This window comes from Orcinus orca, chromosome 3 (genome assembly GCF_937001465.1).
Source record: "Orcinus orca chromosome 3, mOrcOrc1.1, whole genome shotgun sequence".
Taxonomy (NCBI): domain Eukaryota; kingdom Metazoa; phylum Chordata; class Mammalia; order Artiodactyla; family Delphinidae; genus Orcinus; species Orcinus orca.
Window position 1 is genome coordinate 107152970 of NC_064561.1, and position 16919 is coordinate 107169888.

The window sequence follows — 16919 nt, forward strand, 5'->3', positions numbered from 1 at the left end:
GTTAAGAATCCACCTACCAATGCAGGGGACATGGGTTTGAGCCCTGGTCCAGGAAGATTCCATGTGCTGCGGAGCAACTAAGCCCATGCCCACAACTACTGAGCCTGCATTCTAGAGCTCGCGAGCTACAACTACTGAGCCCACGTGCCACAACTACTGAAGCCCGCGCACCTAGAGCCCGAGCTCCGCAGCAAGAGAAACCACTGCAATGAGAAACCCACGCACCGCAAAGAAGAGTAGCCCCTGCTTGGGGCCACTACAGAAAGCCCACGCTCAGTAACGAAGACCCAATGTGGCCAAAATATAAATAAATAAACAAATAAATAAAATTAAAAAAAATAAAAGCAAGAAAATAAAATTACCTATCAGCAGCCTTATACCATGGAGACAACTGTTTCTCTTTTAGAAAAAGTTCCCCCATCCCCTTCCCCACCTCTTTCCATATTTAAGTTTTTAGAATGTTCTATTTATCCTTATTCCAACTCCAACTCAAAATATTAGAAGTGAGTTAGGATTTCCAAACTTACTAGTTTATTAGAAAACAGTTTTTAAAGGCGAGTACAGTTCTAAAACTGAAAAATAATGTCCTTTGTATCTTTTAAGTCTTTTCACAGACAATTTGCTCTGCCTACTTTAAAATGAGGTTTGTAATTATAACAGAGGTATTGTTTGGATGACTAGAGGAACATGCTGGGTGGTATTAACATGGGAACTCCTTACAGAGGCAGGAACCTGAAATATTGTATTGAAAGAAAGAAATATGGTATAATTCAACAGCGGAAGGCATGAACTTTGAAGTGTGGGAAATCATGTGTGTAAATACCTAAAGATGAGAATTAATGAGTCATAGACTGAGAATAGAAAACTGGTTACTCAACCTTATCTGGGAGTATGGTAGAAGATGAGGACTTCGGGGGAAAGGAGAACAAATTAGCAAAAGATCTTGAAGTTATGGTTGAAGTTAAGTTTGAAGAAGTGATTGAGGTATAGAAAGGTTTTTCTATCTTGTTAAGTCTGCATTTCTCAGACTTTCTAACCATTTCTCTTTATGAATACTGGAAAAATTTTCCTGATTTAAATCCTGAACAAATCGTCTGTTTATACTGCTAACTTCTTAAGTATGATACAATATTAGGCACCCACAACTTTATTTCTGAGAAATCAATACTACACAGTCAATACCACCAACCAGTTTCCATCCTAAGGAGCCTCTATGTAAAAGTGTCCTGCATTTGCATATTGGAAAATAAATTATTATGGTTTCTGGGAATATGCTAGAGTAGGTACCCTAAACTTCTTGCTAAAAATAACTAAAAATGTAGAATGAAATATATTTTTAAATTATTTTAATGCATTCGTGACCTGAAAAGTTAGTAAGGAATAGTCATGGATAAAAAACTAAGTGAAAGCAGGAAACCTGAGGGGTCAGCAGAAGGCTGAAGTCAATGTTCTCCTTGACGGCATCTGAAGCTTCAGTTTTTAAGCCTTTGAGAGCAGAGGGGACAGAGGACAAAGCCTGGGCCTGCCTGAGGTGGGGAACATAATAGAAAACAAAATTCAGGTATAGTCTGTTTATAAACGACTCATATGAAACTAAAGGATACAGAAAAATTCAAAGTAACAGGGTACAAAAAGATGTATCAAGCAAATACTGAATCAAAAGAAAGCAGTGACATAGTTTTGTAAGTATCTGGAGAAATTGTACCTTACTATGAAAAAGGATTACTAGATACAAGAGATTAATATTTGATACTGACAAGCAAGAATATAGGGGTAAGAAGAAAGTGAATTAACACTGCTTTTCAGAAAAATAATCTGACACTAACTATTAAAATATTAGATTATGTAAAATACACATATGCTTCAACCCAGCAAATCCACTTCTTTCATAATCCTTTTCACCCTTTCTTCCTTATGATTTGGACACATGACTTTGATGAGATTAAGGTTTTAGGACACAGACAATATAATAAATTGTTGATTTAGAGTCTGTAAATGTAATTATGTGTTGAATGAAAAATAGTGACATAGTTGAATGGAGATAAGGTCATAATGAATTTAGGTAAAGAGGTATTTGTTGCAGAGTAAAAATGTGGCCATTATAAACAACCTTGTGTTTGGTAGACATTAATGTTTTAGTAGAAAACTAGATCCCGTGACTATTTAGAGGCCTTCCTTGCATTTTGGAATGGAATAAACCCCTCCTCCCCCCCAAAAAAAAATTCCAAACAAAACCAAGAAAAACCCTAGGAACTTCCCTCAGAAAATTAGGATCTCTCCTAGTAGGTCCTGGCCAGGCTTGCTTCTCTGGAACCTCAAATAGACCCAATGGCATAGCAAAGAATGAAATGCAGAAGTATGAACATGAAGTAGCACAAGAAATTCCTGTCACGGTAGTAAGCTGGACTCTTGAGGGCTGAAGGGCCTAGTCTCCCTGACACAAACCCTAAGAGGGAGCAAGTCATTGCTCTGGGCTCCCCTGATCTGGAAGGTTTCTTATTCTGAGTGGGCTCTGGAAACCACAAAATTTTCCCTGTGCCTCTGTGGGGAATCAGGGAAGCATGGAGAAGTTGTATCAACTCACATTCCATCATTATTCATGATATTGTATATAACGTTTTTACAACTTGTTTATTCATTCAAGGTAAAAGAAAGTAAAACCAACTTGAGCCAAACCCTAGTTTGTTTTGGGGGTCTGGCATCCACCATAATGGTTTTGAAATACCACACTAATAAGTACATTTCTTTAAAAAAAACTCTTTATTCGTTAAAACATTATTGGCACAGTACTTCTCATGTTCATTCTCATCAAATAATAAAATTTCCACTTTCTGTACTCAATTCTTAAGAATCTGAGAGATTAAAAATGTATTTAAATAAAGACTTAAAAGGAAGAGAATTAAAAACTTGGAAATTTATGGTAGATGAATTACTACACAAGAGAAAGTACTTTTCTTATTCATGGAAATGTTGATGGCACAATTCTACTGAAACTCATACATATTTACTGCTTAATTTACATACTATCTTGGTGGAAAAATAGTATTCTTTACTCTTTCAGTTTCCTTATGCTACAGTACATATAATTCTAGAGTGATATCACTTAGGTGTTATACAAACCTTGGTAGGGCCATGAACAGGTCAAATCTAGAGTCAAAGGTGCTTCAAAGACTCCAAGAAATGATTTTAAAACAAACTTAACAAAACATGTATTGGGTCATGCCCATGGTCCATCCAAACTGTATCCTGACTCTATGGCAACAGAGGAAGGGCTATAGACCTTCATGATATCACTTTAAAATGGATTGGAAAACACCCTGCCACCCCACTCCCACCCAGATAATCCCAGCCTCCTTCCATAACCCAGATAAGCCAATCATCTGTGTATTGATTCAAATCTTTCTAGAACTTATTTATAGTTTATATGTGGATCATTACTTTATTAAATTTACTGCCTGTATTTAGAGTGGTGTTTTCTTTATTTATTCCTAATACCTTAGTCAAACAATTAAGGGAAGCATCTAGAAAAGCATTTTAGAGATCAAGAGCTTCCCTTAAAATATGAAGAAATGCCAAAACTGGGTTAGAAAATATAATTATACATTTAAATAGTTACATTAAACCATAATTTAATCCAAAATATACACCATAGTATGATCTAACTCTGCAACTTTCAGAAGATTTATTAAAAATGCAACACTGCCTGGATTAAAGTGGTGTCATCTTTCTCCCCTGTGCCTCTGTGACTACAGATTTAACTTCACTTAGAGATGATCTCAAAAGTCTACTTTTGAGGCTCTTCATGAATGTGAGGCTCCAGCCAAGAGGCCTTCCTGGCTTCCTTGATAAACCCTGACATCTAATTTCTAATAATCTGAGATTTGGTGATAAAGTCTCTGTTTTCTTCATCTGTATGCTTCATAATTTAATTCAGATTTTACATGAATGGTAAAAAATTAAACTATTCATGCTGAGTTGAGGGAGCTGGAGAGTAAGAAGATGGAAGGATGCAAAAGAAAGAGTTTTTTGCCGATTGGCTGTGTTTCCTTGGAGGTAACCTGGTTGGGCTAATTCCAGGATTCTATGGAAGGTTAAAAAAAAACAACAAAGAAGCAAAGTTGTAGTTGCATAATGTCGGGCATTGTAGACAGTCTGTGTTGCAGCTAAACTATTACAGCTATATTTATCAATACATCTCTACATATCTCCATTACTCACAAAGTTTACTTTAAAATAGGCTACTGAACTGGCCTTCCCTCACCCCAGCATCATACGTCTGTCAGCTCGAGATGACAGCTGAGCACAGGTAGCTGTGCTGGCTGATTTCTTGAGGCTTCTTACTGGTTAAACTATCTGAGACTTTGACTTGAGCTTTGCCCACTTCATGTAGACACAGCCTGCATCTGATGTGCTGTTTCTATTGACCATTTAAATACTAATCAGTAGCCAATTCCTCAGGATGGGAAGATTCTTCTCCAGCCACTTAATATTTTTGGATATTGTTTCCAGAACAATTTGAAAAATTTCCAGATGTGATCCTTGAGCCTTAAGAGATTCAAAGAACAGTTTCACCTGAAAAATAAGCAAGAAAAGGATAACTGACGTGGTTCATAAAACACTTTCTCTTCCAAAGGGTTTCAAAACAGCTTACAAATTACACAAACACAGGCGCAAGCATTTCTTTGCCAACCTCTGAAAGGTTATCTTCTTCTTCTCTTTTTGGGGCATAATTATTATTTCACTTTACCTTCAAACAATAGATAAAATAAGACAGGAATGACAAATCTTACAAGTGAGCACACTGTGGGTAAAGAAGTTAAGAGATTGAGCCAAGGGCTTCCCTGGTGGCGCAGTGGTTGAGTCCGCCTGCCTATGCAGGGGACAAGGGTTCGTGCCCCGGTCTGGGAAGATCCCACATGCTGTGGAGCGGCTGGGCCCATGAGCCATGGCCGCTGAGCCTGTGCGTCCGGAGCCTGTGCTCCGAAAAAAGAGATTGAGCCAAGTCATAGAGTAAGCAGTGATCTGAGATTTAAGTACTAGAATTCTGAATTTACTTGTAAAGTAAATAAATTTAAGATTTATTGTGGAAAGAAGATGTAAAACACTAGACTGCTTTTTTTTAAAAAAAGTAGAATTACCAATAAGAGTAACTTTGTTAAAAAGACCTTTATGCACTCTTCCAAGCTTCAATATAATCACTCAAGTGATGATACAATATGAATGAAATAATACAAAAGGACTCATCCCTCAAGTATAATTTCCATTTTGAATGCTATGAACATTAGTCCTACCCCTTCCATTTACTTGTTATGTGACATTGGACAAACAGCTTATTTTCTTTTCTTTTTTTTTTTTTTTGCGGTACGCGAGCCTCTCACTGCTGCGGCTCTCCCACTGCGGAGCACAGGCTCCAGACGCGCAGGCCCAGCGGCCGTGGCTCACGGGGCCCAGCCGCTCCGCTGCACGTGGGATCTTCCCAGACCGGGGCACGAACCCGTGTCCCCTGCATCGGCAGGCAGACTCTCAACCACTGCGCCACCAGGGAAGCCCCAGCTTATTTTCTTTTAATAAAATAACAACTTCAAAGCAGATTGCATCTAAGTTTACTTTCAATTCTACAGCTTGAACATTTATTTTTAAATTGTTAGCGAAAGAGAGTCACAAACCTCTTGCAACTCATCCTTGGAAGAAAAGTGAGATGTTGTGCCAGAGATGATCAGTCTTATGGGAAATGAGCCCAACTCAAATCTGAAAATAAAAGGAACCTCATAGATTTAAGTAATAGAAATAATGACCTTATGTTTATAACATGCTATATATTTAAAATATATAACATTAATAACTATCTGATAAATTTGTGCCTTGCAATGGATACTATTAATTACCACAAGAATAACTCATATTCATCCAGTAAAATCTGAAAGCTATGAAATTTATCAAATTTGACCATAAGATTAAAATGTAAATAAAGCTTTTTTTAGGAAATATGACCAATGTTTATGTTTAAGTTTATATTTAAAGCAGCATTCTCTACATTTTTGATTATACACCCATCAATAAATATTTTTTGACCAAGAATTTCCCAGTATACATATTTTTATTTGTGAATTATATGCATGTACTATGTTAAAGGTAAAAAAGAAAATTTAAGAGCATAAGATAACAAATAATACACGTAGTATTATTTTCTACTTGCACTGTAAGGCATTGTCTTACATACTTCCCCATCTCATTTTGGACACCACTGTGTTAATACATTATGTTTATTGGGGCATTGTTCGTTGAACTCTCATTCGAAGCCACAGATGGCATCCTTCACCCCAGTGTCTTATATAGAGAATTTGTCCCACAGGTCAAAGGGATTCATGCTGTAAAGCAGAGCATAGATACATCTCAGAAATGGTCCCAAGTCTGGACTGTGCACCATGGTTGGGCAGGAGGATAATTTCCAGTTACGAAAAAGATCTACAGCATTGCAGAAAAGTCTGACCATCTCAGGAGGGGACAGAGAGTCATGCAGACAACCAAACCAATGATTCCAGTAAGGTCTTTAAGGAAAGACATTTTTAAAAACGCAGCTTTTTAACTATTCAGTCTCATGTGGATGTCAACCCCTTGAAGGTCCGGGAGTGGGGTAGAAATGTGCTTTTTACTGACAAAAAGCTATCTGTGAGGACTCTGAGTCCTTTATGGCTAAGAAATGAGAGGGAAGAGGAACTGAGGATGACTGACATCAGAGATGCTAACTGATACAAAGATAAACAGAGCAAATTGCACAGCTCTTTCATTCAGGGTATTTTCCATATAGTTAATAAGTGACATTTTGGACTTGGATGAGGAATGGCTGAGCACTTAGCAGGAGGTTTGTTGTGAGAGAAAGCAATGCCATCCTGTACATTCCAATGGAATCTAATCATTGTTGGTTTTTCTGGGACGATTTTAGGTTCAGGAGCATACTGAGTGAGCTCTAGTTTTCCCCAAAGGTGAAACCCCAGAAAAGACTCATAACCTATCCAGTTTTGGAGGGGGGGCTCCCAAAACATTTCTGATTGAATTTCTTTTAGCTACTCCAAGCTCTCCACTGTGCCACCTCCCCAGGGGAACTGGAAATAGGGATTAGTTCTCTTCAGAATTCCTGAAGTCTTTTCCCCCCAGTGTTTGATGTACTATATATGGCTTCAATGTATTCTTCAGGGTTGGGGAGAGAGCCAGAAGGGAATGGGGGGATGGGGCTGATGACTGGATTTAACTGAGCTCGCTCTTGTTCCCAGCAATCCTTCATTGCCTGGGCTGAGTAAGAGAAATCTGTTTCCCATTCCCTTTATTTCATTCCTCTCACTTATACCTGGACAGGGCACTTTGGGCTACTGAGTTTTAAAATTGACAGACTTCATCAAACTATTTGAGTAAAAATGGTGTCATTGGGATCATTTGGTTATACATGGTTTTAGGCAACTGAGATACCTGGGTGGAAGAACACACACTGGATGTAAACAAATACCAACTTTTTAAGGAGATGGATCCAGTTTTCTCTGACAAAATTCCAGGCTAATTGCTGCCCCTTTGGATTTCTGGCAATTGCATGAAGAAGAGGTGCCAAGTCCTGTGTCTTGATAACCTTTCCTTCCATTCCTAGTTCAATTAACCTGAAGAAATAAAAATCACTTCATTTTTCATGGTTTGTGTTTTATAATGGAAATTAACTCAGGCTATCAGTATATTAGAAGAATCAGAGAGAAAGAGGCCTGACCAAAGTGTGATGTACCAAAAACAGTAATAAAGTCTCTACTGGCTAACATTTTTACTATTCCAATCAAATTTCTACTTTTTTCTAGAAGTAATTTTATTCGCTTATTATCTCAAAGAACTTTGATTAGCATCTTATATACATCTTATATTAGCATCTTAAAATACAAGATGATTAGCATCTTGTATTTTGTACAATAATTTTCCGCCAAGGTTCTGAAAGTAAAACATAGCTATTTGTTTAGTATCAATCACATGTTAATAACTAAGGAATATCTGTTTTGCATTTTGTCGATATATATTTTTGGAAGTAAAGTCAAAGCGGTTCAAATTCTGATTCAGTTATTATTATATGCCTTTGAAATTGGTGGCTGAAATTTTAGTATCTTCCCTGAATATGTGTAAGGTTACTTTTAGCAATTTAGTTAAATTCACTTACTTCATTAACTTTTCCTGATGCTTGCTGGTTGACAATGCATACAGAATTTTGTTTTTTTCAGCACCTGACAATGACAGTTCGTATTGCTCTAAAAGGTAATTCCATCCTGCTGTTGTTTGAGCACCCACGGAGTACACAATCTTTAAAACATCTGTTGGGATACTGTAATATTAAGCACAAATGTGAAAAAAACTTCTATGAAAGAAAAAATTCTTTTTTTCTTATTATGATTTTAAATTGCTATAACAGAATCACCCCTGAGTTATTTCCAGTACCTAGCATATTAAACCTTTTTTTCTGGCAAATTTTTATAAAAATATTTTATGTAATTCTACTTTGCAAATTATTTGTGGTTTTTTTCCTCCTGATGATAAAATGTTAACAAGGATAATAATCATAAAAATGTAAACTACCTGGAGATGGAAACAGAAAGTTGATGGAATGAATAAATAAAAAAGGTGATTTCTGAAATATAAATGCACTTGTTTATATAGAATTCTATCATTAAATAGCATATATTGGTGCTATATGATTTTTTTAAAAACATTATTACTTGTTGCTTTAATGTCACATTAGGAGTATTTTCTAGCCTGTCTGAGGGTTATCTGACTCTCTAGGTGTAGAGAATTATATTTTAGCACAGCTGTTTAGAGTTCAGTCATTTTATAATTCTGTAAAACTGATAAGATGCAATATTATTAGTTTCTGTCCACCTAAAGAAGACACCATGGTTTTGGGGTTTTATTGTCCTATAGGATACTAACTAGTTTTGATTTTAATTTGGTTATGATTTTTAATCCCAAATATCATTAGATCAATAATAAATGATATTCATATCGATGGCTTGGAATAACCAAAACACAGAGAAGTAGGGATGGGACAGGAAATTTGTATTTATCATGCAGGGACCATAAGATTGTACTAGTCTCTATACAACTTATTTAACTGTCAAAGCTATCCAGTGAGATAGAAAAATTATGCTAATTTTTAAAAAGTGGAAATAAAGCTTGGAAAGGTTAAGTAACTTGCACCAAGGTGACATACTAGCCTTTCTGGAGATGGGGTTTAGACCTATGGTTCTAATCCTGTGCTATTTCCACTGTACTATATGTATTTAAATATCCCAAGAGACTTTGAATCATAAAACAAAAAGTAATTAAATTACATTCCACGTTATTTTGTTTTAGTGTGTTTTACTGTACAAATTTATAAAAATTGGTAACAAATAAAAAATAAGTTCCTTGAAGGTAGAACACATAGTTGTTTTGCTCACTAGTTTATTCTTAGCACCAAATGCAGTGCCTGGCACATAGGCAACAGGCAAGGCATTATATTTTGAATTCATGAATGAAGTAATCAATTAATCAATAAAAGGAAATTCCCCTTTAGGATTAATACTAGTGCTTTTGAAGTTTAGAAAAAAGAAACCTACAATATATGATTATGTGTTCTTGATTATAAGCTTAAATGAGATTTATCCAGAATTTTTTCATAGGCATAGCATCCTATTCAACAAGTTGAACCATTATATCTACTGGACTTGAGTTACTGCAGGTAAGATCATCCCTCTTATAACTAGCATAACGACAGAATAATATTCTGTTGTGTTATAGGGTAACAGATGTCTATATTTTAGCCTCACTCATACAGTTCATTTAAACATGAACAAAAAGAAGAGAAAAAATATAGCTAAAAGAAATTTTTGTTCTGAAACTGATTTTAAGCCTAAATCCCAAAGAGTGAAAAAGTCCAAAAAGAAGAAAACGAATTATTTTTTTTAAAGAAGAATTCAAGAAAAGATTTCAAAAAGCTCACTGAGATTTAGTTATGTGGAGATAAATTATAATAGCATTTCATAACAATTTGGCAGAGGGAAAATTGACACCATTGCTTTACATGGTACTAAAGTTGTGAATTATTTTTCCTATTTTAAAAAGGAATTTTCCTTAATTCATATACAGATTTGATTTCTCAAAACATCCACCTGGAGAGTCAGAGTTTTAATAGCAACAATATAAAATCATGTGTTGTACAGAAATCAAGGCTTACATTGAAAAGATCGGGGCGTCTTTCAGTGCCTATGGGTTGCAGCTGGTAAACTAAACTGCAACATAATCCGTTTGATCACAGGGCATCTACTTGATTACAACCACTACTGGAATCAATTTTGCCACCATACACATCCTTTAGATGGCCCAAATCATCAGTTTCCTATCAAAGTTGAAACTTGGGGCTAAGGCTCAGGTGTGGTATTGGTTAATGAAGAAGTAAACACGTTTAAAAAAGGCACGCCCCCCCTTTTTTTTTTTTTGTTTCATCAACTGATCACTGGTGTTTGGATTGCATGAACATTTCACATTGCTTTTTACCTTTAAAAGGCATTACTCTTGGAGATTGGGCAGGCGGCCTGCTGGCCTCCACCCTCTGGCCATCTTTCTGGTACCATGCTAATGTGTATTAGCTCTCCCCTACAGGGACTTAAACCTCACTTCCCACAAAATCTATCCAGCACTTGCTATGTGGGAGCATGAAACAAGGGTCTGTAATTCCCAGCATGTTTTTTTCTTCTATCCTCACTAAAAGATTTTAGATCTAATGTCTTGCATGATCAAAGACTTTTACATCAAAGTGAAAGGAGCAAAGAATAGGACAGAGGTCCAGATCTACTTTAATTTTCCACTGGATTCCATCCACTGAGAGAAGAGTTCAGTTGCCTTCTGGATGCAAGGAGCGTGGTTCAGGTAACAGGCCAGCTTCAAGAGAGCCGAACGAAGCCTTCTGTCCCAGACCGTGCCCTCGTCACACCAGCTTTGCATGTCAATCACTGGCTTAAAATACTGGAGAAGGTAATGCTGCAGAAAGCATAGGATGGTTACAGAAAGGCTAAGTTTAGTTCTTAACCCAGCTCTCACTCACCCATCCAAAGGGTTCAACTCTAAACTGTCTGCATGAACCTTTCCCAAAGCATAGAACTACTTATCTCTATATTTTGCTTCTCTTTTTCTGGCCTCCACCTACCAGAGTTAGTTTCTCCATTAGAAGTACAATTTAAGCTTGGTGCTTTGTGACCACCTAGAGGGGTGGGATAGGGAGGGTGGGAGGGAGGGAGACGCAAGAGGGAAGAGATACGGGGATATATGTATATGTATAGCTGATTCACTTTGTTATAAAGCAGAAACTAACGCACCATTGTAAAGCAATTATACTCCAATAAATATGTTAAAAAAAAAAAGAAGTACAGTTTAATTTCCTATCTGAGGGGGGAATACCAAGTGATATAAGATAAAATCACCTTAGGAGGGATGTTTTGCTTATGATCCTGGCACCTAGCTCTTAGGATGGTGATGACCAGGAACGAGGGACATCTAACTATTAGGTGCTTAAGTGTTGACTGTGCTATCAGCCAGTTTCCTCAGATTCTTCAAGATTTAACCCCAAGAGTTCACACAAAACAGAACAAGTCTCACTGATCCTCCAGGCACTGTGTATTTTACTTAATGAATTTTCTGAAAGAAACACAAACCTTGAGATTTTCAGTGACATCTGAAACATTCCTTCTTTCCGTGATGTGGTAAAACAATTCTAGGTATTCCAGGCCTTTGAGAAGTGCAGGGATGCTTGTTTCATGTTGGAGATAGCGAGTCAGGTCAAGGGCTTTGTCTAGAGTCAACCTTCCTGCACTGAGGTATAAAACAAATGTCAGTGGTTTGTGCATATCTTACAGTTCTTAATATTTAAAATATTAAAACAAATATGATATAGAGAGCAATAACAGAAGCAGATCATTATATTCAGACCATTTGGTTTAAATCCTAGTTCTGCCACTGACTTGGGCAAATTAACCTCTCTGGGCTTCAGCTGCCTCCCCAATACAATGGGGATAATAAGAGTATCTACTTTAGTCCTCTGTTGTAAGGATTAAACGAGTTAATATAGGTAAAGTGCTTAGACTGATGTCTAACATAAATAAGTGCTTTGTAAATAAAAATGAAGTAAATATTAGCTAATATTAATGTTTAGTACCAAATAATATCAAATTTTCATATATTTGTCATTCTCTAATTGCCTAATTTGTGGGTCTGAATTGTTCCTCCAAGCACATTTGGAACTTTGAGGACAGGTGCCATGTCTTTTGTTTCTTTGATGTCCCCCCTAGAGCCTAACAGAGAAGCAGCACTTATTCTGAGTGGGTCCAAACAAGGACTTTCAATTTTAAAGAATCTATTTAGATTCTAAAGTGATATGCCTTCTCTACATTTTCCTTTAATGAGAAGAACAAACAACAAAACTATTATTCTGAATATCAAAACATTAGGATCTCTTCTGTAGAGGAAATAAACCATTATACTGTCACTTTTGTATACTTTGTCACTTTTTGTTTTCACATGTGTTTCTGAGAAGACCTGTGTCCCTGAAGCATCTATAAACCATTCTTGCCAGCATCCAACTCCCAGATTAAGCATAATAGTTTTATATGGAAACAGATTCCAGAACAAAGATATCTGTTTTGAATTTTTCATTAATATAATGCCCTACCTCCTATCGGTTTTTTAAATTTTAAATTCTCATCTAAAATGAGGGAACTAAAACTAGAAAGAAGTGACATTAAATGTAAGCAACTTTTGTTGTGACTATACTCTTCTCAGCCACAATGACATACTGCTTTAAAACAGACTTAATAGTAAAATTTCCAAACATTTCATCTGAAGACAGAGGGCTGAACCATATGCTCTATGATTTTATGGTCTGCTATATTTTTTAAAAAACAAATCCACAAAATGTCACTATTCCTGCCCACATGTGTAAGTGTCATAATACATGGTGCAGTAGATAAGGATAAATATAGTCACAACCTTTAAAATTTTAAATCTAGTGCACAATCCATTCATTACTTTGCTCACATTGGGGAAATCAATATGAAACTGGTAGAGAGGTTAAGGAAGAATTGGCTGCTTATGTTTATTCTTCTTTAGACTTTCCTGGAAAGACAAAGTGTTTTCTTTCCTTTTTCCCATTTATCATCAACAGAATAATACGTAGAATAAATCAGGTCACAAGGTCTCCAACAGAAAAAATATTAAGGATCAGGTAGAGTATTATGCATTGTAAGCTTTTCCTATTCTAAGAATTTCTGTAATGTACTCACTTTATTCAGTGTGACATATTATTTCCTTTCAGATGCTATAAAGTATACGAAGAGGATCAGTAACAGGAAGAAACTAGGTATTATATTCTAGGGTTAAAATTTTAAAAAGAATGTTTAACACATAAAACTCACTTTATATTAATCTTGTTTTTCTTTTTAGCCCAGTCTAATTTATTTTTTACTTAGACAAATGCCATTATTTACTCTTATATTTACCTACTTTAAAACACTTCAATCTTAATATTCATTTAAGAGGGACTCCTTTTCTTTTCATAAAGTTATTATTTAATAAAAATCCAGTCCCTCATTACCTGCCCTCTGCTTAAATCAATGCACAGAATGTTATCTGAATGTCTGTTTTGCTTAAAAACTAAACCCACATATAAGCATATACTTCAGCCCAACAGGAAAAAGTCTATCTATTTATTTATATAAAGTTTCGGCTAAATGGTACCTTTGTGAAATAAACTGTATTCCTGAGGAAACAATTTGGGGCTTCTTTTTATGGTGTTGGACTTAAAGAAATAAATAGTTTACCTGTAAGGAAATTATGGTTGTCATTTTAATTCCACCCAACTAAGAGGAGATCCAAGTCTTAAATTATATTTAACAATAAGTATGAAAACCCAATTGAAATGAATATGCATTCCTGGGTCAAATTCTGTCTCTGAACTAAATGTGATCACAGATTACATCCTTTAACTCTTAAATAGATATTTCACAAAGCAGGGAAGGAAGAGATATATATCACCAAAGCAGAGTAGCAAGTAAAAATATTTAGACCTATTATGAGATGTTAAAATTGTTTTCTTATATAATTACTTTTATTATAAAAGTAATATAAACAAACTACAAAACAATTGGAAATTAAGGGGAAAAAACTCATAATTTCATTACCTTACATATTTACTAATAGCACTTTGGAATATTTCTTTCTGTTTTTGTTTCTCTCACCTTTAGCTGTTTTTTTTTTTTTTTTTTCATGTAACTGCAAACATAATAATACCTAAGCTTACATTCTGCTTTTTTTCCAATTTCACATTATTTGAAATGCATTTTTCTATATTTTCACTTCACCTTCCCATTCAACGCATGATCTTTTAAACAATTTATATTAGATAATACTAATAATGCTAACAGCTACCATTTATTGAGCATTTATTACTGTACTCAGTGCTTTATCTACATTATCTTAAGCAATCCTCAAAACAACCCTGCATGATAGACATTATTATTATTGGAGTTTTAAAGACTAGAAAAGTTTTAAAGACTAGAAAATTTAGGCTTAAAAAGGTTAAATACCTTGTCAAAGGTCAAACAATAAGTGAAGAGGTAGTACTTAGTTGATATGTTTTAAACCAAAATTTGTACTCGGAAGTTCATTAACCAGTCTACCTAGTAAAGAAATGATTGCTTTTCCACTGATGCATCAGTAACTATAGGGTTCCTTCTGCTAAATTTACACTACACATAAATTTATAGGCTAGAAACAGCAAAAAAGACTTTGCAACTACTTGAAAGATTGGCTTTCATTTGCTGAGTTGTCAATATTCTTCTTTCTGCCTGGTCTTAAATTTGTAATCTACCTTCTTTGCAGTCTGCTCAGAGTTTCTCCTTTAAGCTGACAAACCTCCCTCAACTGATGATAATCCACTTCTCAGCTAGTCTATCATGCATCCACTCAGATGTAGGATAGCTATGCTACCATGATGCTCCTGAGACCTACGGGACTGAGGATTAATCTCTCAATCCTCTCACTTTTCTAACTAGGGAATTCTATTGTACAGAGAAGCTGTGTCTGAGAGATGTCTTGCTGGTTACGTTTACTTAATTTGACCTAAATAAGGATCGGAAAGGAAATAATACGTCACACTGAATAAAGTGAGTACATTACAGTAATTCTCAGAATAGGAAAAGCTTACATAATGCAAAATACGCCACCTGATCCCCAATTTTTTTTTCCATTGGTGACCTTGTGATTTATTCTACATATTATTCTGTTGATGATAAATGGGAAAAAGGAAAGAAAACACTTTGTCTTTCCAGGAAAGTAAAAAGAGGAATAAACATAAGCAGCCAATTCCTCCTTCATTTTTCTACCAATTTCATATTGACTTCCCCAATGTGAGCAAAGTAATGAATGGATTGTGCACTAGATTTAAAAATTATAAAGGTTATAACCATATTTATACCTTTTGTCCAACAGATTACATTGGTATTTGGTGAAACAGCAAGCTACCAGCATAAACAAATTTAAAATCTGAGGTCAAAAGCTTAAATGCCTGGAGGGTCCACCATAAGTGAGTGAAGCAGGCCCCTCATGTGTACCATTTAGGACTTTGGTACATAGGAGAATGTAGGCCGGGCCCAAAGGAAGATCTGCCCACTCTACCCTCCTCTGTGGTTGCCATGTGGAAATGAAGGCCCACAGTTGGCAAATTTTCTCATTATTTAAGAGATTCCAGAAGTCAGGATTTCTACATAAACTTCTCCATATTTTAAAATGTTGGATTAAATTTTTAAACGCTGGGTGGGTCAAAATACTTTATCAGTGGGTAGGCTGTGGCCTAATGGCCTGTATCTGACCTCCATTCATATCCATATCATGTGAATGATTAACACTGAACGTTTGATTTGAAATCTAATGTATCTGGTGATAAAGCAGTTACTTCCTATGAAATCAGATGAATTTTTGCATTACCTTACTAGCTGAAATGCATCATGAATCAGACTTATTCTGTCCTTAGGTCTGAGAAATGTGTGGTTCTGATTCAGCTGTGTAATGAGTTGGTCCCATCCACGCCCCTCATAGTGGACAATGTAGTAGCCATTTGAGTCCACATTGAATTTTACCCAACTGGTCTTCTCAGGTAAATCCAGAGTATCTAGGAGGAGAAAATTGGTATAGGTATTTCCTTATCGACGTGCACGCCAGGAACATCTCCAGAAGTGTTAGTCTCCATGCTATTACTAACAAATCAAGGAGAAGACAAAGTTTTGGAAGACTCACAATGATCCTATTTCCATAGTCTGCTGGATGGCTTATTTTGGGGATGATGACCTTATTAAATTAATAAATAAACTAATTCCTAGGAAAAGGACTGATGAGTTTGTTCTCAAATGCAGTCTATGCAGGTTTAAGAGGCATGCAAGGGCCCAGTGAGCCAGATGATGAACATGACTGGAATTTGGCTTGAGTTATCGGTGGCCTCATCTCAAGGTTTAGTTACGACTCATTGAAATATGTATATGTAAATAGGTGATCCATTTGTCCAGTCCTTATTTTGGACAAAATAAGGACTGTAGGCTGAACACGACATTATGATGGGAACATTCTCAAATTTCAGTGATGTGTTTAAAGGGGAAATTAAAATTGTATTATTTTTAATATGACAGACATTATACTAGGTGGTAAAATAACATTATCATATTCTCTCCAAAGCTCTGTGAGGCTTAATTCCCATTCAAAATAAGATGAGAAAACTGAAACTCAGAAGAAGTTAAAAAATTTTCTTAAGGGCACACATCTAATATGTGACAGAATGAGGATTTGAATTCAGAGCCAATCAATTCCAGAGTGTATGCCTT

General features: G+C 35.8%; 1 protein-coding gene across 2 annotated transcripts in view; it reads right to left on the reverse strand.

Moving 5' to 3' along the window:
* Positions 1 to 2745: 2745 nt before the first annotated feature.
* ERAP2 (endoplasmic reticulum aminopeptidase 2) overlaps positions 2746 to 16919 on the reverse strand; it is a 39736-nt gene continuing 25562 nt past the window's right edge. For both annotated transcript variants that reach the window (XM_004263512.4, XM_049707522.1), the window contains exons 13-19: positions 16033 to 16216; positions 11709 to 11865; positions 10853 to 11037; positions 8186 to 8347; positions 7506 to 7646; positions 5667 to 5748; positions 2746 to 4572 (exon numbers count right to left, since the gene is read on the reverse strand). In XM_004263512.4, coding sequence (XP_004263560.1) covers positions 4429 to 4572; positions 5667 to 5748; positions 7506 to 7646; positions 8186 to 8347; positions 10853 to 11037; positions 11709 to 11865; positions 16033 to 16216 — 1055 coding nt within the window. In that variant the 3' untranslated portion in view covers positions 2746 to 4428. The remainder of the gene's footprint in view (positions 4573 to 5666; positions 5749 to 7505; positions 7647 to 8185; positions 8348 to 10852; positions 11038 to 11708; positions 11866 to 16032; positions 16217 to 16919) is intronic.